This window comes from Merops nubicus, unplaced genomic scaffold, assembly GCF_000691845.1.
Source record: "Merops nubicus isolate BGI_N331 unplaced genomic scaffold, ASM69184v1 scaffold5492, whole genome shotgun sequence".
NCBI classification, from domain to species: Eukaryota; Metazoa; Chordata; class Aves; order Coraciiformes; family Meropidae; genus Merops; species Merops nubicus.
The window spans coordinates 1-22,688 of NW_008591435.1; the positions used below are offsets into that span (position 1 = coordinate 1).

The 22,688-nt window shown below is 40.5% G+C and overlaps 1 protein-coding gene across 1 annotated transcript; it reads left to right on the forward strand.

The window, feature by feature from the left end:
• The first annotated feature begins 216 nt into the window (after positions 1 to 216).
• On the forward strand, positions 217 to 22,688 carry RPA1 (replication protein A1, 70kDa). The gene is made up of 17 exons (XM_008950246.1): positions 217 to 258; positions 529 to 607; positions 1,166 to 1,274; positions 2,075 to 2,163; positions 4,195 to 4,215; positions 6,848 to 6,919; positions 8,097 to 8,229; positions 9,138 to 9,240; positions 10,353 to 10,421; positions 10,566 to 10,758; positions 11,864 to 12,003; positions 13,635 to 13,783; positions 15,074 to 15,206; positions 16,256 to 16,432; positions 17,787 to 17,894; positions 21,219 to 21,305; positions 21,668 to 22,688. Exons 1-17 carry the CDS (start codon positions 217 to 219, stop codon positions 21,773 to 21,775), a joined length of 1,812 nt encoding a protein of 603 aa, XP_008948494.1. The 3' UTR covers positions 21,776 to 22,688.

Sequence of the window (22,688 nt, forward strand, 5' to 3'; positions counted from 1 at the left end):
TACTCCGGCAGGCCCGGCCCTGAGGGGAGACACCAGGCCCGGAGCTGGGCCCGGTCCGGGAGGCGGGGAGGGTCCAGCCCGGGTCCAGCGGTGACAGCTACTCCCGCCTCTTGGGCCGTTCTGCGGCGCTTCCCCCTCAGCTGTGCGTCTTGAAGCGTTCCAGAGCGAGGTGGTGGCACGTTTCTGAGGGTCTCTATTTCTTTTCTTCAGGCCATAATGCAGGGGGAAAACGTTTCCAAGCCCGTGCTGCAAGTCATCGTGAGTACTTTCTGTTACTTCTTGTGCCAGGCTGTTAGTGACTGTGTGTGCTTCTGCACAGGCTTCTGCGTGCAGCCAAACATCCCCCCAAGAGGAGCTAAATGGGGCTGCTGCACTCGTCATTCCATTTTATGTGACTTGGGCTAAGCTGCTGATGTCAGAGCTCAAAAAGAAAGCTGAATAGATAGGTTGCTTGCAAACAATGTTACTTTACGTTTTTGAAGGGTTTCTGAGCCAAAGAAAATGAATAAATCTGTTGTTTCCCTGTAGAATACACGGGCTATTGCAACAGGAAATGGGCCACCCCGTTACCGAGTGTTGATGAGTGATGGGGTCAACACACTGTCCTGTAAGTATGACAAGCTGCAGGGGGATTTTTGTAAGTGTGTAGATGCTAATGATGCTAACGTTTCCATTGTAGTAGTGCCTGGGTGCAAACTGATTAAATGACTATTGGATGAGAACGTGGCTTGTATGGGTACCACAGACTCTAAAGTGTGTACCTGTGTTTTAGCACTCAAACAAAATCCTTCCTTCTGGAGCTTTCTTTGTGAGATTGAAGGAATTAACTTGCTACAGGGTATAAGGAAAGTATAGGAATCTATATATTTGCTTTTGTAACAGTGATTTTTAAAGTAATTTGGCTTAATCTTTCTCAGACTCCATTGATATATGATCATTCAAGCTATTGCTGCACTCTGAAGTTTGAGGAAAAAATACAATGCACTTCAGGCTCAGTTTTGCCAACTTTTTAGCAGCTGCACTGTTTTCTTTATGTAAGATATGTAAGCAAGTTGTAGATCTAATACAATGCTAGACTAGCTGGGAAAGTTGTGACCAATCATGGCAACCCCTTTTAAGGCTGGCATGTGTTAATTGTTTCACTGTTTTTCTTCTGTTTCTGCAGCATTCATGTTGGCAACACAGCTGAACTCTCTGGTGGAAGAGGAACGTTTATCAGCCCAATGTATCTGCCAGATTAACAGGTTCATTGTCAACAGCCTGAAAGATGGAAGGTATAAATATGTTTCAGTACAGTGCTACAGGAAGGCAGCTGCACTGAGTGCTCTGTCCTTTGTGACTAAGCAGAGGCCAAATGCTTTTGGTTGGGATTGTTTGAAAATACCTGGTCTTGATGGTGCAGGAGGGAAAGTACACAGCACAAAGAATGGGAGAAATTTAAAAAAATGTGACTGCAGTGAGTGCAGATCTGCCTAGTACAGTGATTTAGGAATTGAAGGTTTCCAGTTGGAATGCTCCAAATTGTCCAAAGCTTCATTAAAATTCACTTAGAATTATCTGTGATAGAAAAGAAACACTGAAGAGCTCTTGTTACTTGGTGTTGTGGAATCTGGTCTTTATGAAAACTTCAGGGAAGTGAGGGTAGAATACTGTAAAAGGAGAAGGGTGAATGAAGTGATTATAGAAAAACTATGTATGTATCTAGGAGAATATGAACTGAGGTTCATGTTATTGAGCCTGAGGTTCATGTTATTGAGCATTCTTGTGGAGGGGATATAACTTCTGAGGCAGGGAATAGATTCTCTCTTGTAAAATCTGGCACAGTTTTGGTACTTTAAGAGATTTTTTTGATGTTTTTGTGTGCCCTTCAGCCTGCCATTGGCTGCCCTTGATGAAATGTGATACTGTTTCAAGTCTACTTCTACCTCATGAGAGGGATAAGTTGGCAGTGGAGAGCTTTTGTCTTCCAGATCCCTAGTCCAAAGAATGAGCCCCTAATGGTTGGTTCTCTTATCTGCCACTAAGGCTATTCAGAGTTTGCTAGACTTTATTGCTGTCTGTTGTGTCTTTGTAGGAGGGTGGTTATACTGATGGATTTAAATGTTCTGAAAACTGCTGACCAGGTTGGAGGGAATATTGGCAATCCAGTGCCATACAACGAAGGTGAGTGTGCTCTGTAAGCCAGGACCTCTCTGGTATGACCAGATGTCATGCTGGAGCCAGGACCTCTCTGAGCTCTGGCTCTCTGGTATGACCAGATGTCATGCTGTCTGCTTCTTCCACTTCAAAAGAAGCAGTCAGACACATTCAATGTTTTTATGACTGGAACAGCAATGTCCAGATCTTGAAAATCCTCCCTATGTAACACAAAATGGGTGTTGTTCTTATTTTAATAAACTCTACACTGTGACTGAAGATGGAGTCCCCACATGGTACTGGGAAGTGCCTACACCTTATGATAGCAGTGACAGGTTTTGTTATATGTTAGTGGTCTCTATCTAGAGTTCCAGTAAGTAGTCGGAAGCTAGTCTGTCTCCTCATAATGAGTAATCAAATAGATTATAATTTCTTCTGTCTGGAAAGAAAACAGCAGGAGGAAGATGTACTAATGATCTATGGAAGTCTAAGATGGCATGGAGGGGATGAATAAAGAATGATGGATCTCCCTTTCTTTTCTACATTCATTTGATGCTCTTTAGTTCTCCTATTGTCAGGTAGTGGTTTTAAAACAAAGGCTGCACTGCACCCCCAAACAGTGCATAGTTAAATTATGGAACTGGTTGAGGTAGGTGCCAAAAGTTGGCACAAGTTCAAAAAGCAATTAGATGTGAAAGAAAAATCCATTAGAGGCTGTTAAACATAACAATACATCCTCTGCATGAACGTTAGGTTCAGGAAGCACTAAAACTTAAATTGCTTGAAGTACATAGTTGAGAGACTGGTAGGAAAACACAGCCAGCATCTAGACTTCCCTAAGCACCCCTTCCTACCCTGCTGTGTGGAAAAAAAAGATGTGCTGAGTGGACCTCTAAAGGCTTTTTCCAACCTGAACCATTCTATGATTCTCTGACCTTAATCTGACCTGCCACAAATCTTTTGGTTTTATTCTGTTGCATAAATAATTGTTCTTCATTTTCACGTGCCATGGTTTTCAGGCAAACATTTTTTTTTTAATTAATATATTCTTTTTCCCCCCTGAGATAAGTTCAGAAGTATGTTCTGTTCTTTCAGTTCTGATCTTTAAAAAAAAGATAATGAACACTTAAAGAAAATATTTGAACAGTTCTGTCATTGACGTATATACAGATAATGGCTGAAATTTAATAGCAAATAGCTCTTCTTGAAGCATTTTTTTTTTCCCTGATGAAAGTGAATTAATATACTTTTATTACTAAAGGACCACACACTAGTGACAGCAATTTGCTGTGGGATATTTTGGATAGTGGTGGTGGGTACAGTGCCATTCTGGTTACAAATCCACTTTACTAATTGAAGTAGAGATTAGACTTTCTTGCAAAGACATCTTTCTTCATTAACTTTTCTTTTTCCTAGGGAATTAGAGGGGCGTTTGTTAAATGAGCCTAAGGAATCCTTTGTTCCTTTGATAGTTACTTAGCTAATTGCTGTTTAAAAAATGTGTTGACATCTCAGATTTTATGGTTTAATCCCACAGTTGCTGTAGAGACCAAGATTTTCAGAATAGCTATTGAGCAGACTGTTTTGTGCCATTCTCTCCTTTCCTTTGCTTGCATGATACAAGAGCTTGTGAACTATAGTGGTTTTCAGTTATCATATTGTTGCTTAGAAACGACAGGGTATGTGATACCTTACAGAACTGAGCTGAAAATATAACTTTAAGACTACAAATATGGGTAAAATTACCGTGACTTTGATCCAAGTTGTGTTCTTCAGCTGGGCTTGCAAAAGTACTCAGCAATGAACTTGTGAAATCTAAGTGGTTTGGGAGGTGTTGCAGGTCTATGATCATTGTAAGTGTGGCCTTGCACCAGATAGGAAATTTGGCATCTCACCTAAGATGTGTATTTAGTTTTAAATTTCATTTTAACACTTTTTCTGCAGGCTTCATACCCTTTCATTTAATAAGGCTTCAGTTATGGAAGATGATAATAGTTCAGAGTAAAGACACTTAACCCAGCCTCTCTGCTCTGCAGGGCTGCCTGGTTTGTCACAAAGGCCTTGGTGAAATAGAGGTATATTTCAAGTTGCAGATTCTTTCAATTCCTGTATATCTTTGCAAGATTGTATTTTTTGAAGAACACTCAACTAAAGCAGAATGAGTATTTAAGAGCACTTTGTGGAAAAGGAAAAAAAATCAGGTATTTTAATAAGAATGTTTAGCCCTACTTTTGGTCTTACTTGAAATACAGATCTCAACTTGCTAGACTTAGGATTAAGGAATATTCTTTTCTAGACTGTAACAGCACAGTAGGACCTGAGGAGTGAGAAGCTGGCGTTTGGCCACTTTATGCTTGAGCAGTAGGTGGTTAATCTGCCTAACAAGGAAGCTGGAGACACAATCTTCTTAACACGCATCATAAAAACTTTTCAGGCAGCATTTCATAATAGTATGGGAAATTAAGATCGAGCAGTTCTTGTTGAAAACTAGATGGTAATGTTATTACTGTCATTAATCTCCTTCAAATTACTCCAATGCTGGACTTGGTTCTTACCCTGACAATTACTTGCTCCTTATGTTTAACTTCTGTTATTAATCTCTCAATATTGAAATGTTTGTATTCTCACACGTTGACTTGAACTCATTCTCCTTGCCCTTCCCACCATCGTTGAGTTGATGTTTGTTCTTTCAATGTGCATTTCCTTCCTTCTTGCCCCTCCCTGTGCTGCTGCTGCTGTCTTCTGGAATGAGTCTTCTGTCACCATGGCACTGTAGCAGTACCTCCTGGGAACAAATTACTGTTAGATGGCTGTCCCATTAGAGTGGGCTCTGTGGCTGGCTTGGGCCAGAGGTCTTGGGTTTGACTAACCTGGTATGTTTAGCAGAAATGTGATCAGGTATTTCAAGTGGGTTTTATTTTCAGCTTCTGCTAATAAGAACTGACAGCAAAAACCAGGCAGAAGAGTCGGTTTTTTGAGCACTGTAAGTGATCTGTAGACCAGCAGCCACCAAAAATCATAGTTTAGGAGTCTCTAGACTCTACAAGCAAGAAAATTGGAGAGATATTTCTGCTACTTCTGTATTTGAACACATGCACAGATGTGTTACTATATTCTTAATCTGTTGAGGAACACCAGGCTATGGGTAGGCAGTCATTAAAATGTGAATTTGTGTTTCATAATACAAAGTGTTCTAATGTATATGGTGGTCTCTTGTTTGCTTTTTGTGGTTTGTTGCTTTGTTTTTTTAATTAAAAAGTCCTAAGGGAGGGGGGAAAAAAAACAACCAACAAACAACATTTGGAACAAAAGTAGCAAGGAAGTCTCTTGCTGTTTTATATACACGTTCCTGTTCTTGAATATTCTTTCCCTGACCAGACATATTTTTCTCTTAATGTGTTTTCTTGGGGTTTTTTTCCTTCTCCTACACAAAATGAATTTAGGGTGTTGAGCACTGGCCCTGATTGGGCCCTTCGGGTACCTGAGGGTGAAATCTGCCTTCTCCATCTAGTGGACTCTGCAGTAAATACACCCCGGTGTTTGACGTCACTCTGTTGCCAGGGAGACTGCTGTCACCCGTGCACCGGTGTGACTCTGCTGCGGCAGCTTAGAGGAGCAGCCTGGGTTTTGTGCAAGGACCTTGTTTTGGATTAAAAATAACCAGAGGGTTACCTTTGTAGACAATAAGACATCAGGTGACACCACACCGGGTCTCCTTGAGCTGCTTCTGCTCCTTTGCCTTCTGTGCCATCCTTTTTTTTGCCTTTCTGTTCTGGGATTCTCTGCTTTTGTTCCTCGTGATGCTTATGGGCTGGAGCTGACCTTTGGCCAGTCTTCCTCCTTGCATCCCAAATCAGGGGGGCTTTGCCTACTCAGGCCTTGGACTTCCTGCAGGCTTCAGAATTAATATGCCCTAAAAGATGAAAATGTTGGGCATTTTCTCATCTGGAAGCAAAATAGGATAGGACTATTCTTCTGTAAAGGAACTCAAATTTTTGAATGGTAGATTAGTCTTCTAATGTACTATTTCCCTAGATAATGTCACTCTGCACTTTCCCTCGTAATTTATCATCAGTAGAAGGCAAGTAAAAGTCCTGGAATCTGAAAAAAAATGTAAGATATCTACTTACTGTGGCATCACTTTGCTCCCTATGCAATATACTGCTGGGTCCCAAGAGGGACCCTGGTGAGTGCTGCAGTGATGACTCCATTACCCCCACATCAAATATCTTCATATTTTGGATATCAAACATGGCAGGCATTTTCTTGGTCTCATGTTAACTTCAGGTTTGACTTGACCCAGTGGTGTTTTGGCCCTTTCTGAGTTTTAAGAGGGAATTCTACAGTTTTTATTGTAGCTGTTAGGGAGTAGCAGAAATTACCTGTCAGAGCAATCGAAGCTTATTAAAAACAGAGGTGTTGTCAAGATGACTTAAGTGCTGTCCTTTTAAATAACTGTCAACCCTGAATTCTTTCCAAGTACAAAGCAGTTGCTTGGGGAAAGGAGATTTGACTGAAATTCCTCTATGGTAATATTGTCCAATAGATACCTTCCTACTGCTGTGCCTTGTAACACCTGAGTTTTTGTGTGGTTTAAATTTATTTTTTTTCTTGTGAGTCTTAACATCCTAAAAAGGCTTAAGGATAGTTTTAATTTCTGTGCTCCCTCCTATGCTACATGGTCTCTTTTCTATGTGATTACCAGGGCAACGTTCTTCAGCTCCAGCACCAAACCCAGCACCCAGCAAACTACAGCAACAAAATGGCAGTTTGTCAGCAGCAGGTAAGAGTAATCCTGGGCAGGAATTTTGGATTCAGTTTGTGCAGTGCAAAACTGCAGCTTAAATTTAAAAATAAATCCTTTCTGTAATGGTGTTGCACAAGAAACATTCCATTAAAGATTAACTCATAGCTTGACAAGGTGAACTCTTTCAAGAGGCTACTGGACACTTGGATTTAATAATAAATTTTTAAAGTAGGGGGGAGAATATCTGTCCTCTTCTTCCTCAAGGGGAAAAAAAAGAGGAGACAACTTTGAAGCAGTGTAAACTGAACATCTACTCTGATGCAATTTTAAATTCTTGATACAGTTCTCTGTGGATACCCAAGCAGGCTACAGTTTGGAGCTGGGCAGCAGGTGTGATATTGATGCTGAGATTGAGACCTAGGTGGTACAGGACTTAAATTAGTTGATAATGGATCTATAAATACAGTTATTTGATCAAGACTTTATTTTAGATAGTAAGATACTGAAAAAGGCAGGCAATTTAAATGTCAGCCTGTAGACTTTTTTTGAAGCAAGACAGTTGTCAGTCCCAGCTCTTGGTGCTGCTTTAATCTGTCTGTATTCTTTACCCCTGTGCATAAGAATTATTTTCAAATAGTAGAAATTTTGATGCTTGCATGCTGCACAGAAGACCAGCTCTTCCTGCCTTACTTAAAGCTGATCATGGGAGTTCTATGCTTACACCTTGATAAAATTCAGTGTAGAATTGGCAGTATTGCTTTTGTCAGGTATTATTTGATTGTGGGGTGCCATTGCTTAGCTGTGCCCCCAGGGGGTGTTGAGCTGAAGCTCGATGTGCCATATTTTAGAGAATTTACTGCTAACTAGTTGTTTTCCACTTAGTGTTTAAGTGGTTGACTCTGGACACATCTCCACTTCCAGTGTAAGTGCTCTAAAGGTCTGAGAGTGTCTTCTCCAGCACTTTGCAGCCTAGAAAATACTCGTAACCAAGAGCTGAAGTGATTCAACAAACTTCTAGCCACTTTGTGGTGCCAACAGAGCACTGTGGATAGACCCTTAAGTGCCTACCCAGTGTGTAGTGTAACTTTGCCTTCTGTGCAGCTCCCTCCAGCACAAAGGGAAAAATTGTCTGACCTTGCACCACGGGCTGGTTTTAACCTGGCTTTTGTCTGGAAGGCTGGAATTCTTTATGCTTTGTTGTGGTTTTTGAAAGGTCCTGCTGCTCCGAAGTACCACGCTCCCTCAAACCAGTTTGGTAAAGCAAGTGCTCCCAGCTCAGTGAAGACACCAGGGGGATCACAGGCCAAAGTGGTGCCCATCGCCAGCTTGAACCCATACCAGTCTAAGTGAGTCCTTGAGGTTTGCCAGGTGTTGCTCAGTGTCACTGGCATGAAGGAGCAATAGCTCCTTTTTGCTTTTTCATGTGTGAATCTGTCAAATCAGTCTTTGAATTCTTTTGCTTTTATTGGTTAACTTCAAATGAGACCAACAATAACAACAAAACAAGCCAGAGAAAGAAACAAAAACAACCTCCATAAAAACAGCTGCATGGGTTTGGGTTTTGTTTCTTTTTTCAGTTTTTGGTTTAGTTTTTTCGTTTTTTTTTTTTTCTTTGACTTCATCAACACTGCAACAATCTGAGATTTGGCTTTGCATTGTCTCAGTGAAGCTACCCTGCTGAGAATGATAGGTTTTTAATATTTCAGTTGAAAATCAATTGACTTCTTTTTTTTTTTTTTCCTTAAAGTAACCTTCTTTTTGGTAGCTTAATGACAAAACAGCTCAGTAAGCTATTCACTTTGGCTACTGTGCTGTTGAAAAGCGTGAGGATGTAATTATTTCGTGAATGACATTTTAAACTTATGCAAACTGATTTGATTACCCAAGTTAAATGCGACTCTTATAATTGAGCTCTTCAGTTCTAGCACAGCTTTTCAGACCAGGCAAACCACTGTATGAGAAATGTACCCTAGAAGAGTGAAAGATTTGAGGCCTGCTTCTATGCAGGAGGATTGTTGGCTGCTGTTATTGTAGTAGATGTTTTATGGCTGGCTTTGTTGCTTTCTCTACAACTTTCTGCCTTTTATGGTCTAGGCCATTAAACTAGAAAGCAGCAGAAAAGCAGGTAGAGTCGCTGAGGTGCAATGGGAAGATTTTTGGCTTTTAAAAAGTGACATTCCAGTTCCAAAGGTTTGTCAATTCAATCTCTACTTTAAAAAAAGACCCAAAACAGTGATTTCTTGCACGCTTTCAGGTGGACCATTTGTGCTCGTGTCACCCAAAAAGGCCAGATCCGCACGTGGAGCAACTCCCGTGGTGAAGGAAAGCTCTTTTCTGTGGAGCTAGTTGATGAAAGTGTAAGTGTTGTCTGTTGAGAATGAGATAATGTATGCCACATGCTGATGAACTCCTCATAAAGACAGAATAGAGGAAATAAAGTGTGTTATAGGAAATCGGTTTTTTTTATGATGACTGAAGCTTGTTATTCCTATACTCATTAAGCTGAGCATCAGTGACCCAGTTTTTATCCAGAATGAAGTCTTAAATGTATGGCATTACTGATTATTTTTCATCAAAGTCTATAGTGTGTGACTGAATTTTTGCAGCTTCAAAATATAGTTGGTTATGGGAAGTGACAGCCTAATACTGAGGCTTGTGGTGGTTTCCTGCAGGTTGAGGCTGAGGTCTCTTACACCTTACAAAACAAGGGGAGAGAGGAGCATTGCCTCCAAGTTAAAAGCTTTCATTTTCGTGAGGAAATCGGAGTACAAATTATTGTAATACTAGGAAGTTTCTTCTGTGGTTTGTTTAGGGAATGGTATCTGGTTAATCTAACTAAACTTGCAGTTTGTCAAACCTCTTATCAAATTACAGCCTTCTGTCGTGAAAACAAACAAGATTCTGCTAGATTGTCTAGTATAAAATGTGAGGTTAATAATGTAACACATTGTCATCAGCCATTTGTTTTCTCTGCATCCTGTTTGCATTCAGATTTTCTTTTAAAAAAAACCCCAATATTTATATCTAGTGAGTTTGTAATTGTTATTAATTCTTACTTAAACACACTTGACAACATGTACGAGTGGGAGATATCACAATATACTGTGTGCTAACTGATGGAGCTGCATGATCCATTTGAATTACTTCTTTTTGCATGTAATGGCAATTAGTGCCAATTTTACCTATTCAGAGGTGTGTGTATGTATGTATTGTTCTTATGTATTTCCTCCTAAAGCTCTAGACATACTAATGAGACATAAATACAAGATTTGATGGTCAGGGGTAGAATATATTTTAGCAGTAACTACAAACGCAGGGAGGATGTTGTTTGTTTGTTCCATGCCTGGAGCTAGCCTGGCAGACCACACTGTGTCTGCAGAACTGATGCCACTTAACATTGCAAAGATTTCTTTTTAGCTTTTTTTCATGCTAAATTTCAGTTCTGACCAGCTCTTCTATTTTCCTGCAGGGTGAGATTAGAGCTACTGCATTCAATGATCAAGCAGACAAGTTCTTTCCACTCATTGAATTGAACAAGGTACAGTAGCATTGTGCTTTCATAGACTGACATGAGCTAGGAGAGAGGAACTTCAGCATAGCAAGGATTTTTAAAGGTGAACACAATCTATTTTCTCTGTCTGACTTCTGATAATATCCTCCTCTTCATTGCTTTCTCCTGTAGGTATATTATTTCACCAAAGGCAATTTGAAGACTGCTAACAAGCAATATACAGCTGTTAAGAATGACTATGAGATTACATTCACTAATGAGACTTCAGTTGTGCCCTGTGATGATGCCCAGCATCTTCCATCTGTTCAGTTTGAGTTTGTATCCGTCTCTGAATTGGAGAACACGCCCAAAGACTCAATTGTTGGTCAGTCTATGTAGCAAAATGGCAAGCTCCAAAGCTTTGAAGTTTTATTTTTATGTCCTGAATCCTGAGTGGGTAGTGAGCACACAACCCTTTGAGTGTTGTGATCTCTTAAATGAAGTTATCTAGTGATGGTCACCGTTAAAAATACTTTGCACGGTTATTTTAAGATGTCTTTGCCCTCTTCTGCAAACAATATATTATGATTTTTCTTCAAACCTGTGTTTCAAATTAAACACAGTAGATGATACTTGTTTATTGTACTGTGATAATTGTTTTCCACAGAAAAGGGTTGAAAAGAAATGTCCTTGCTCAGCACGTGTGCATTTCATACCTTCCGTGGTCTTGCTTTCTTTCACTATCTAATTATCTCTGTAGTGATTTTTGGCATAATTCATTGCATCCAAGTCCAAGTTGCATGACTGTTTTGGCTTGCTTTGTGAAGTATTGGAGGTTTGTTTTTCTGTAATTTGTTGGGCAGAATACTCCGGAAAAATCAGAGGCCTGGGTGGGGGCGAGGGTTCTCAGGTTTCATAGGCACAAGATGCTGGTGATTCAGAGGCATTCAGCTAGGAATTTTAAAGGTAGATTTGTAATATTAAAAATGAAGTCTTTTTAGGGAGTGCAGAGGGGGTTGCATTAGCTCTTACTACCCAAACATGCAGACTTGTTTAAGTTGGGGCTTGAGGTTATGGGGCTACAGCGAAGGCAGTAGCCAGTTCCTTCATTGTGTTCCACTCACTTGGAAACCTCTTGCCTGAGAGACTTGTGCTTCAACAGCAAGAGTGTGGATTACAGGATCAGGGCTGAAGTCCTCTGACAGAACGTGATGGGGAAAGATAGTACGATGCCTTGATCTTGCTAATGTGGTGAGGCTTGCATTCATGAATACCTTAATGAATTCATCAACAAAATTAAAGCACTGAAGAGTTCTGTAGTGGAACATTCCTACCATAATACACTTAATTTCCCTATCAGATTTGATTTGAATAGGGAGCTAGGATACAAGGTAAAAATCTGACAGTAGGTTTGAATTCTCCTCTTGTGATCTTGTATTCCCCAGCTGTGACCCTTGAGTAACTCTAACTAAATTGTAACTGTTTTTCAGATGTAATTGGAATTTGTAAGAGCTATGAAGATGTCACTAAAATTACAGTGAAAGCTAACAATAGGGAGGTGTCGAAGAGGAATGTGCATCTGATGGATACATCAGGGAAGCTAGTGACAGCTACGCTATGGGGAAATGAGGTATGTGCTCTCTTACCTGCTTATAAGCAAAGGTTTCTTGGTGTAGGGTGAGGAAATGAGCGTGCTGTTCTCATCCAAGATGGTCAGAGCACCGAGACAGGTCTTGGATGTTTAAGGATCAGGGCAGAAAGAAGGTGAAAGGCTGTCTGTTTTCATTCAGGTGTGATGTTCTTAACCTTTCTCTGACAAACTGCTGACATGATCTGACTAATGTGTTCTGAACAACTGCAGACATTACGTCTCAAGCCTAAAGACTGAAGATAACAGGCTTCTGGTTTAGGAAGGGATAGGAGTTGCAGTTTGATTATGGAAAAGCCCAGTGGCTACAACTGTCGCATTTGAGATTAATTTTATTCGTAGGGTGGGATACATGTTCCTCTGCATAAATTGCTGCCTAACTAGGGGCTTGAGAGGCTGCATCTTAGACTAGGAGTTTAAAGCTTCAGAGCCTTGGAATTGAAAGTTTGAGTAGTTGCAGTAAACTGATTCTTTATCCTTTTAACAGGCTGTTTTGTTTTCCACTGGTGTTGTAGATACTTGGGGATTTATGTTTCAGTCTGTAAAATGGGAGTGATCCTGCCAGCTTGACAGTCATGCTTTATGGCTAAATGATCAAGTGCACTGATATTGTAGGTAGCTAAGCATCATTAACCATCCACTGATAGGAATGAAGTAAACTGAAGTCCAGGACCACTAAAGTTTTGAGTTTGAACCACAGTGTTACAGGAGAGGCTACTGGCAATCGATTCCTGGCATAGCTCTTCCAACAGAGATCAGGGTCTGCATTTTGCAAAGTTAAATATATTTGCTTGCTTCTAGAGTAGAGACAGCAACAAGTGTTGAGGGGAAGTGATGTACAGCTTGCAGCAGGCACAGTTAGGGTTAAAATCTGTATCTCCTTTATAACAATCATTGCCTTAAGTGCTGCTCTGTTCTTTTAGCATCTATGGATACAGGGAATGCTACTGCTAACTCCAACTCATTTGTAATCTTTAAGCACATGATCCTCCCCTTGCTTGCTAAGTGGTGTGGGGTCCAGAAAATCTATACTTTTCAAGACCTTTCTCATAGCTAGAGATTTTGTTAGTATCAGACTTTACTCAGATAACGGTGATTGAGCAGCATTAAAGTAGCTTTATAAATTTAAAAACACAAAAGGAAAAGTTGGGAGAGTGTTTGGTCAGCATACCTGCTCTTCTGCTTTTTGAGTTCTAGTAGAATAGACACGATTGGCTTAGTCAAGCCAAATGAGTTGTTTTACCTCAAGAGTCTAATCTGACCAAATAACTTCTACTGTTTGGAGAAACCTCCATCCCATAATGCATCTCCCTTTCTAAAATTCCTTCTGTAAAACTCCTAATGAAGGGGACCAGTCCTTTTTTTCCAGACCAGTGGTATGACTTAAGGGTTCTCTGGTTCCCCAGGAAACGGGATCTTAGGATTTCAGCATTAATTGCTAGCTGCCTCTTCTTAAACTCCTAGTGATATCGTTTAAAACCTTAGCTTCTAGGTACAGCAAGATAATTTGGTTCAGATCTGTTCTCTCATCATGATCTGTGAATTATGACCATAAGTTCAGGAGCTTTGCTGTAGCACTGTGCTAACATTTCCTGTGTTTTTCACACATGCAGGCAGAACAGTTTGATGGTTCTAGACAACCTGTGGTAGCCATCAAAGGAGCCCGAGTCTCTGATTTTGGTGGTAGAAGCCTGTCTGTCATGTCCTCAAGTACAGTCATCATCAACCCTGACAGCCCAGAGGCTTTCAAGCTCCGAGGATGGTAGGAGTGTGTTTATGTTGATTCATTCCAGCCTGCTGCTGAGTATTTGTTTTATTCTGTTCCTCTGTACTTGAGCAGTCTGCATAGTGCTGAAGAAAGGTAGCAGAGGATTTGGGTTCCAGGGGTATAGAAACTTCTCTTCCTTGAAAGGACTAGAGCCTGAAAGGCTGTCCTTAAGTTGTTCAATTCAAAAACTTGTAATTCCATGACAGACCTTGAAAAATTGAAATAGGAGTGGTGCGTGCTGACCCAAAGCCTTGGAAGGCAGCATGAAATCAGACTTGACCAGTTCCACTTTCTGAGGCATGATCTGAGAGCAGTATTTTTTTTTCATGGGCTTTTTCCATTGTGTGGAATCTGATACACATTCTGTTAGGATGGACTGCAGAACTGTGTTGGCTTCTTCCAGTTTCTGTTCTTTATCAGATATTTTTCAGATAGCAAAATAACATTTTTATTATTGTCAGGAAAACAAGTGTTTTCTTGGTGGTTTGTTGCTTCTGCTGCAGGTGGTTGCCAAATTGTCTGCAATAACCAGTAGTATGGGGAGATGTGGTGTGTGTATGAACAGGGTTACATGCCCACAGCACCAGATCCGTGAATCCTGGCTTTTCAAGTTCTAGTTAAATCACCCAAACATGGATAAAATGTAATGTCATCCTCCACTTACCATTGAGCTGTGGCCCTCCCATGCTTCAGAGGGTTGTTGAAGATCAAACTGATTGTGGGTCTTAGCTATTACTGTCACACTTGAAGTTCAGCTTTTGAGTCTGGTTGGTGCGCTTCTCAAACCACAAGGAACACCACAATGGGATGACACTACAACCTTTTGCTGACAAGCTGTGCTTTCTTATTTTAACAGAGGGAGCATAATCTTTTTCAATGCTCTTTGCTTTTCCTTTCGAAGCTGCTGCGAAGATAATGGTACCATGTAATTTAATTTTAATTACGGAAATATCTTGATGCCCTTAAATCTTGTTATCTGGCTGCCTTTAAGAAGCATGCAGTGCATGGTTTGACCACTAGCTGGCAAACAAATTGCAGTTATATAGAACAAAGCTGTCCTCCTTTTGTGGCTTTATAAAATACTGTGCTAATTAAGTTGGACTATTAACTTATTCTGAAATGCTATTTTTGTTTGAAATATACACAAATTACTGTAATTGTTTCCTTTGCAATCATTGATAAAAAAATCGCTCATGTATTAAGTACATGAAACTAAATGTTAAGCCCTTGATAAGGCTGTATGGTCTGCTATCCAAAAATAGAAGTGCATCTTTGTGGTTCCAGGTTTGACTCTGAGGGGCAGCTTCTGGAAGGTGCCTCCATCTCTGATGTGAGGGGTGGGCCAGCATCTGGAGGTAACACCAATTGGAAAACTTTGTTTGAAGCCAAATCTGAGAATTTGGGACAAGGAGATAAGGTAAAGCATGACCACTGAGTACAAGTTTTGTGTATTGGGGAGAAAATGAAAAGCTAGACTGAATGCAGTCATTCTGCTTATTGAAGTAGTCCAGTTGTTGAGCAGCATGTGCTTACTCTCTCTGAATGTGCTGTTAAATATTGTTGTTTCAAATAAATTCAAGCTTGTTGCTGAAGTTGCAACATGACACTGTTTGCAAGAAAATTCTAAGCCATGTATAAATGGGGGTGGGGGAAGAGATCACCCCAAAGATGTTCATATAAATAGCACAGAGTGTTCTAGAAGCAGGTGCATTAGGAGGAAGTGGTTTTCAAGTGTGCACACTTGGTCAATAGAAGAGCTAGGAATGAAAACCAGGTCTCTGACATCCCAGTCCAGTAACCTCTCTAGGCTTATATTACTTCTTGACTTATTTTTGACTTTGTTTATTTCCAAACTTAAGTCCTAAGCCACTTGGGATATGTGGAAACTTCTATCTAAGGAAAAAACTTAACTTGTAATTCATCTATTTTCTGTGAGGTGTTTTTCTTTGCACATGCTTCTTAAGCAACCTCTGTTTATCTGTTGAAAGACTTGACTGTGGTCTTAAACCATTAGGATGATTATTTTAGTATGGTGAGTGGGTATTTTGTTCTGTAGGCTATAGTTTAATCAAATGCTTATCTGTAATACTACACAGTAGGCTTTCTGGGTTTTGTATTGGCTCCCAGAAGAAGCATAGGAAAATGCAAAAATCTTAATCCTGTGAAAAAGTGGAGATTTGAACAGACACAATAGAGAAGCAAATATGCTTTATCTAAAGAAAACCTAGCAACTGGAGTTTCCTGCAATGGAAACACAAAATAATCTTGCTGTAGGGGTTTTATTTAACATAATGGAAGCCTGAAAATTATTGCAACAGAGGGGTTGATTTACAGTTTCCCAATAATCCATAGCTGTTAAGCTTTCTAATCCTAACTATCCAAGTGTGCGTGCCTTGCTTTGTAGTCAGTTCAGAATTGGAAAACACTGAGTATTTCGAGGCTAATGTTACACACTCACTCTGCCAGGCAGATTATTTTAGCTGTGTGGGCACCATCGTGCATCTGCGCAAGGAGAACTCCATGTACCAGGCCTGTCCCTCCCAGGACTGCAACAAGAAAGTGATAGACCAGCAGAACGGGCTCTACCGCTGCGAAAAGTGCGATCGGGAGTTCCCCAACTTCAAGTACCGCATGATGCTGCTGGTGAGTGGAGGGATGGGAGGAGAGTGTGGGCCTCAGTTTCCCTCCCACAGCCCAACTAAAAAGCCCTTGAGGGAAGGGAGTGTCGGTGCTGTTCGTGTCTGTGGGGCCCTGTGGGTCAGGGGATACTTAAATGCCTTCCATGCGATACCTGAGTGAGGGATGTTTCATTGAGCTGATTAGCAGTTTGTTTTCCTAGTGCTCCAATTAAAAGCTTTTCTCTTTGCCAAAAAGTTGATGCTAGCTCAGTTGATTCTGGTTTCCAAGTGTACTATGCAGTGCAGAGTACAGATGGCCTACGCCTCTTCAGTAGTGAAGATAAACTGAAGTAAAATGGCATTTCTGGAGAGCAGTAATTGCACTTTTACAGCTGCTACCTATATTTAGTACAATTTTTTTTTTTTGGTAGGTATTGTTCTGTTTCATGCTTTAATGGAGCCTGCTTCAGAAGGTTGTCTGGGATTATTATTGTGATGCCCACTTACACCATAAGCATTGAACCTGCTTCTGTTTTCCATTCTAAATTAGAGTTGTATCAGCTTCGTAGAAATGCTGTGCCAGGTGGGCATGCAGAGAGGAGGGAACTATCCCTGCAGCCTCCCTAAAACACAAACTGCTGCTGAATAATTTCTAGCAGATAACTTCTAGGAATGCATGAACTACTTTACATAGCCAAATCGTTCTCGTGGAATATAAAGGGGGTGCTGAGGGTACAATCAAGGCCTTCAGAACAGCGTGTCTCCCATTTTCCCATTCCTAATTGTCAAAGCAGACAGGAAATGCATGTGAGGCTAGTGGGTGATTGTTTTACTGCTCTGACATGTCCTTGACTGTTTTGACAGTTTTCTCATAATATGGTGTTACTTGGTTTTATGCTCAAGTACTCAGGTATGTACAAAGTGAAAATAAAGTGCAGTTTATGGTCTTGCTGGTGTCCCCCTTGGAGGTTGTTCTGGGCTACCTGTTCTTGCTCACAACTCATCAGTGACAGCAGAGCAGAGCTGAATATCCATCAGTGAGGGCCACTGTGATCTTGTTGGCCTTTTCTTGTGATACAGTGTGCTGTCAGTATTAGCTTAAGCTACTATTAACTAAGTTAAGTTAATAGTTAATTCTTAATAGTTAATAATTAAGTTAATATTAAGTCACTGTGACATTCTGTGGAGCTTAGGAAAAAAAGTACTAAGTCACTACCTTCCACCCTTGGAAGGTGCATAGGTCTCTGGTAGTTACTGGAAGTTTATAGCTTTATAGCTATGAAATAATTTTTTTTTCTTTTGTAGTGTATTTTGTCTTCTTAGAGGAATAGGAATTGTATGAAATAACCCTTTGATTTTTTTGGTTTTTTTTTTTTTAGGTGACCATTGCAGACTGCTTAGAGTATCAGTGGGTGACTTGTTTCCAAGACACAGCAGAATTCATTCTTGGGCATAATGCAGCTTTCCTGGGAGAACTGAAGGAAAAGGTCAGTTAGCTTATGTATTTTTAGTAAATGTCTAGTAGTTGAACTATGTTTCACACATCTTGTTATTGGGCTGACCTCAAATTTCTTGCCTTTTTTTGATCCTCTGGGTAAGGAAATATTCTTGTAATGTCGACTTTGTAGGGAACTTGGAGAAAGATGTAAGGTATATGTGGAACAGTAGTGCTGATCCATCAGAGAGCATGATCTCATACCTGTGTGCACACAGATAGCACTCTGAGGTCAGCAGTGGTGCCAAAGACAGTGGATTATGTTTGTGTAGTTCCTGTGAAAATTAACAGCACTATTAAAACAAATACAAAGGTGCCCTATGAAGGAAAGGGATTTTCTACTTCATTTGGGAAGAATTTGATCTTGCCAATTCTCTGGGTAATAGGCAAGCTCATGGGCTGTTTGTCATAAGTTTGTCCTCCAGATGTTGGACTCAGTATCTTTTCCAAGTTCACAAATCATTGCTTCTCCCTAGTCTGAAGTTCTTGGCAGGGACTTGTTTACTCTCCTCACGATTATTTTCCACAGGCCATCTGCCTGGAGAACAGAGATTTGCCTGGTTTCCCCCATAGTTTGCTCCCACAGTCAGTCTGTCTACCTCTGAGCTCTTTTGGCTGTTAAAAGCTGGAGATCAGCCTGTCCCTGTCACCTGGAGCTCAAGAGAGCTGATACCTCAGTGATAGTCCTACAGCCTTTACAGGGCTGACAGCTCTAACACGTCCACTCCAATAGAAAGGAGTTTTATCATTTTACCTATATTGGAAGAATTAAAAAAAAAAGTGTTTTAGCCATGAATTCTAACAATGTTATCCCTAATGTGTTCCAAAAATTTGTTTACAAATCCAAAAAGATCCAGAACACTTTGTATGTGTCTTTTTAAGTAACCAGTAAGCTTTTTGAACTGATTTGTGTTAGCCCACTTCTGAAGGGCTCCTTTTTCCCACCAAATATTGTCAGGAACTTTGTGGGTCATGTGAAGACCATGACTTGTCAAATAGGTCAATTGGCAGAGATGCTTAAATGATCTTTCTTGGATCAGAACACTTTCTAAGGTTGTAAGTCACTAAACACTAACAGACAGTATTTTCTTTGTCACTATATGCTTCTCTGCTGCATTTTCCTTGCTTCCAACAAAAATAATCTTTGCCTGATATTTGGTTATCTACTATGTAAAATCTGTGTGGGTTTAAAATCTTTAAATGGTACAGAAAGGGTGAGAAGTTGTTGAATTGCCTGTGAGCATTGCTGTGCTCCCAGGCTTAGGCTGCCTGATACACGGGCTCCATAGATCTACCAGTTGTTGGTTAACCCATTGCTTGGCTGTGGGATGGAAGTGAAGCAGGAGGGATTGTGGAGCCTGTAATCTTGTCCTGAGACACTGTTGTGGACCTCATCTGTTTCTGCAGAGCAAAGCTTGTTTTCCTATAATTTTCTTATAAGAACCTTTTTTTTTGTCATTTCCTGTGCTTTGGCTGTCTAAGGTAAGTGATAGAAAACTTGTCATTCCAGAATGTTAGGCTCTTCTGGTGTGGAGGTGTCCCTGCCTGTGGCAGGCAGGTTGGAACTAGATGATCTTTAAGGTCCCTTCCAACCCAAATCATTCTATGATTATGAAGGCTGGACACCTCTTTTCTTTGGGAAGATATATTGCTAGTGCATCCTAACTAGGTGTGCTTGCACTTTTGCATTTCCATTTTCAGACATTCTTGTCAATATTTTCCTGCTTCAGTCGTCTTAATCTCTGCTAGAGCTCAGACAAAATTTTTTTAGTTGGTTCTAATACTGAAGAGAACTGGGTGGGGAAGGAGAGACAGCAGCCCCTGTGCAACAGTACAAACATGTAATGTCTTTTGAAGAGCTGCCTAATGGAAATCGCTGAGGATAGAAAATGGAACATAATATGGAATGGGCCCTTGAGCCGGAATGCTTTGTGTTCCAGGAGAAATTGGTTTTGATTTGACACTTTTATGAGCCTTTAAAAATAGTACTTGATGCATTTTCAGTAAGCTTTTCTTAGTGGTTTTTCTCTGAAGACCTGATGCAGTATCCTGTGAAGCTGGTGGGAGTCTTTGCACTGCTCACAGTGTGTATTGAGTCTGCATACAGGCAATGACCACGCTAAGATAGATGTGTGTGCAGGGTTTTTCATCTGCTTCTCCACTGTGCTTGTTACCAAAGGAGGCAGAGTAGCAGTGACTGGTATGCTAACAGCATTTTCCACTCACTAATGGCTAGCATAGTTTGTGGCAGAACTGGAAACAGAAGCCAAATGCTTTAAGTGAATTTTCTTATCCTCTAATCCATACAACGGTCACAGGAAAGGGGTTTTTAATATTCAGGAAGGATGTGCCTAAATTTTGCAGTCTCGGAAACTAGCTACTCCTGTTCAACTTCATTTGTTGTGCTTTTCTAAACCTTTGGGGAGAATCAGTGTGTGGTGTAAAATAGTGCTGCACGCATTTGAAAAACAGCAGATGTGACACTTGGAATATGTGTGAAACTGAGGTGGGTTCAATTCCAGATCAGATGCTCTGTCTGCTGCTGGAGTGACTGATCAAGTCAAGTGCATCTGGTGGATAAATGAATTAATAATTACTTGTCTGTATCATTATGAGGCTGTGGGATTTTTGTGGAATGTCAGCAAAGGTTTTTACAACCAATTTTTACAAAAATAAACTTTTTTTTTCTCCAATCTCCACGACTTGTCTGCTTCTTCTTGCTGTTTTGACAAATTGTCTGTTATAAATGATGATGATATTTAGTGTTCATATGGTAATTAGAAGCAGCTTATGTTATAAATATGACAGAATCTTCTAATGGTTATAAAAGCATGTTGAACACACGCATCCACTCTTTTATAGAACGTCCCCTTAAATAGATCTGTGTCAGGATGTGAAGGGTACATACAGCCTTGATGGATAAGCAGTGAAACAGAATGCCTAATAAAACAATTAATTGGGAAATAGTTAACCCTGACAGTGCTTGTGATCAGAGCAGAACAGCAGACTAAGCCAGTTAAGCAGCATCAGAGAACCTCACGTTGATTTATGGTGTTTTCATTCTGCACACTTGGTTGCAGATGTGATGCAACTGTATGTTTAGGTAGCTAAGAAGTTTTCACCTTGAACTAAACTTGGTCTTAAGTTTGAAGTTATGGATTTGGCATCTAAAATTTGGAAGATTCAGCTCTGCCTACATGATCCAGTTAGTTCCACCGTTTTGCCAACATCAGCAAAAGATGAGCTGCTCTGAAGGTTCGTGGTGCTACCAGGAGGCTGGAGTGTCTGCAGCTGATGTCTGTCTTTGTCCTCACAGAACGAGCAGGCCTTTGAAGAAGTCTTCCAAAATGCAAACTTCAACACCTATGAGTTCAGGATCCGAATGAAGCTGGAGACTTACAACGTGAGTATTCCCTAAAAGACAAATAATGTAGCATGTGGCTCTTGTAGTTGGATTTGTCTCCATGGGAGGTGGCTTCCCCCTCTTATTTTTGTGGCAAGAGGTTTCCAAAGATGCTTGCTCACAACAAATAATGTCAGCCTTGAGCACTGAAGGAGAGATGCCCTGTCATTGGTATTGCTCCCTTCTAGGTTCATCAAGCCTGCCATGTTTCAAATGACAACATAACTGCTCTGGGAGTTGAGTTTGCACTCCCAGCTAACCCTGGTGCCCAGAGCACGAGTTACTGGGGCAGAAGGAGGTTAGGACCAAATGCCTGGAGTGCTTGGTGTTCTTCTTTTACATACCATTTTTCTCTTCCACAGGATGAATCTCGTATTAAGGCTACAGCAACAGATGTCAAACCTGTGAACTACAGAGAATATGGCAAGAGGTTGATTGCAAGCATCAGGAGAAATGCTCAGCTACTGTGAGGAGGCTGGTGCTGATTGACTGGAGCTAGAACTTCCAGGAAAAAATCAATAGATGATATAATGCTGACTTTTTCCCCACCCTGTTTGTGACAATTTGGCATTGAACTACCATGCATGGTGTAACCAGTGTAGTGGGCTAAGTGACTTAATACATTCCTCTGAAGTTACACCCCTGGTAGGTAAGAGTGAACTCTGATGGCCATGGTATTGCAGACTGTTGTGGTCTGTTAAGCTGTGACAGCTCTAAAGAGGAATCTCCAGACCATTTGCCAGGGTCTTTAGACAAGCCATTCAGAATGTCTGAAGTAACTTTGCTTTCTTACTGTATGCAAAGCTGAGTTGTATAACTGTAGTGTCTTCTTTGCAAGACACTGGTGACAGCCTTGTCACTTAGAGTTGTTCAGCAGAGGGCAGGAGGAGGAGTGTGGTACAGCTTTCAGATGTGGATGAAGGAGAACAGGTTTATTAGTGCAGGTTTAGTTCCTTTCCATAGAATTCAAAGGCTTTCTCTTTCCACAGGTGCCATGCAGTTGTTAATGCTTGGAATGGCAATATGGTAGAATTATTAATCAAAGAGATATCTCTTATATCTGAAGAATATCCTTCCTTCAGGGTTTAATAGACTGAGTCAGATGGGCCTGATATTAATCAAAATTGTCTCTTCTGAGGAAGGCAGATAAGCATTGACTCTCCATCCCCCAGGGAAATCTAGGCAACTACAAAGCATTGCTTTAGTTTTCTCTTCAATTAATACTATGGATTTCTGACCAATTTCAGCTCACATTTCCTGCCTAGACATAGTTTGTATGTATGTATGCTCAGTTTCTTTGGTTTTATTTGTAATAGTGTTAATAAGAAACAGTTCTTTAAATGGGGGAAGCTTTGTTTCAATAAACACTTTAATTCCTGTGTA

Coding starts and splice junctions, on each gene's coding strand:
- RPA1 (XM_008950246.1), top strand. CDS start 217: ATGCAGGGGGAAAACGTTTCCAAGCCCGTGCTGCAAGTCATC. Junction 12,004..13,634: donor CTACGCTATGGGGAAATGAG/GTATGTGCTCTC, acceptor TCACACATGCAG/GCAGAACAGTTTGATGGTTC. Junction 16,433..17,786: donor AGTACCGCATGATGCTGCTG/GTGAGTGGAGGG, acceptor TTTTTTTTTTAG/GTGACCATTGCAGACTGCTT.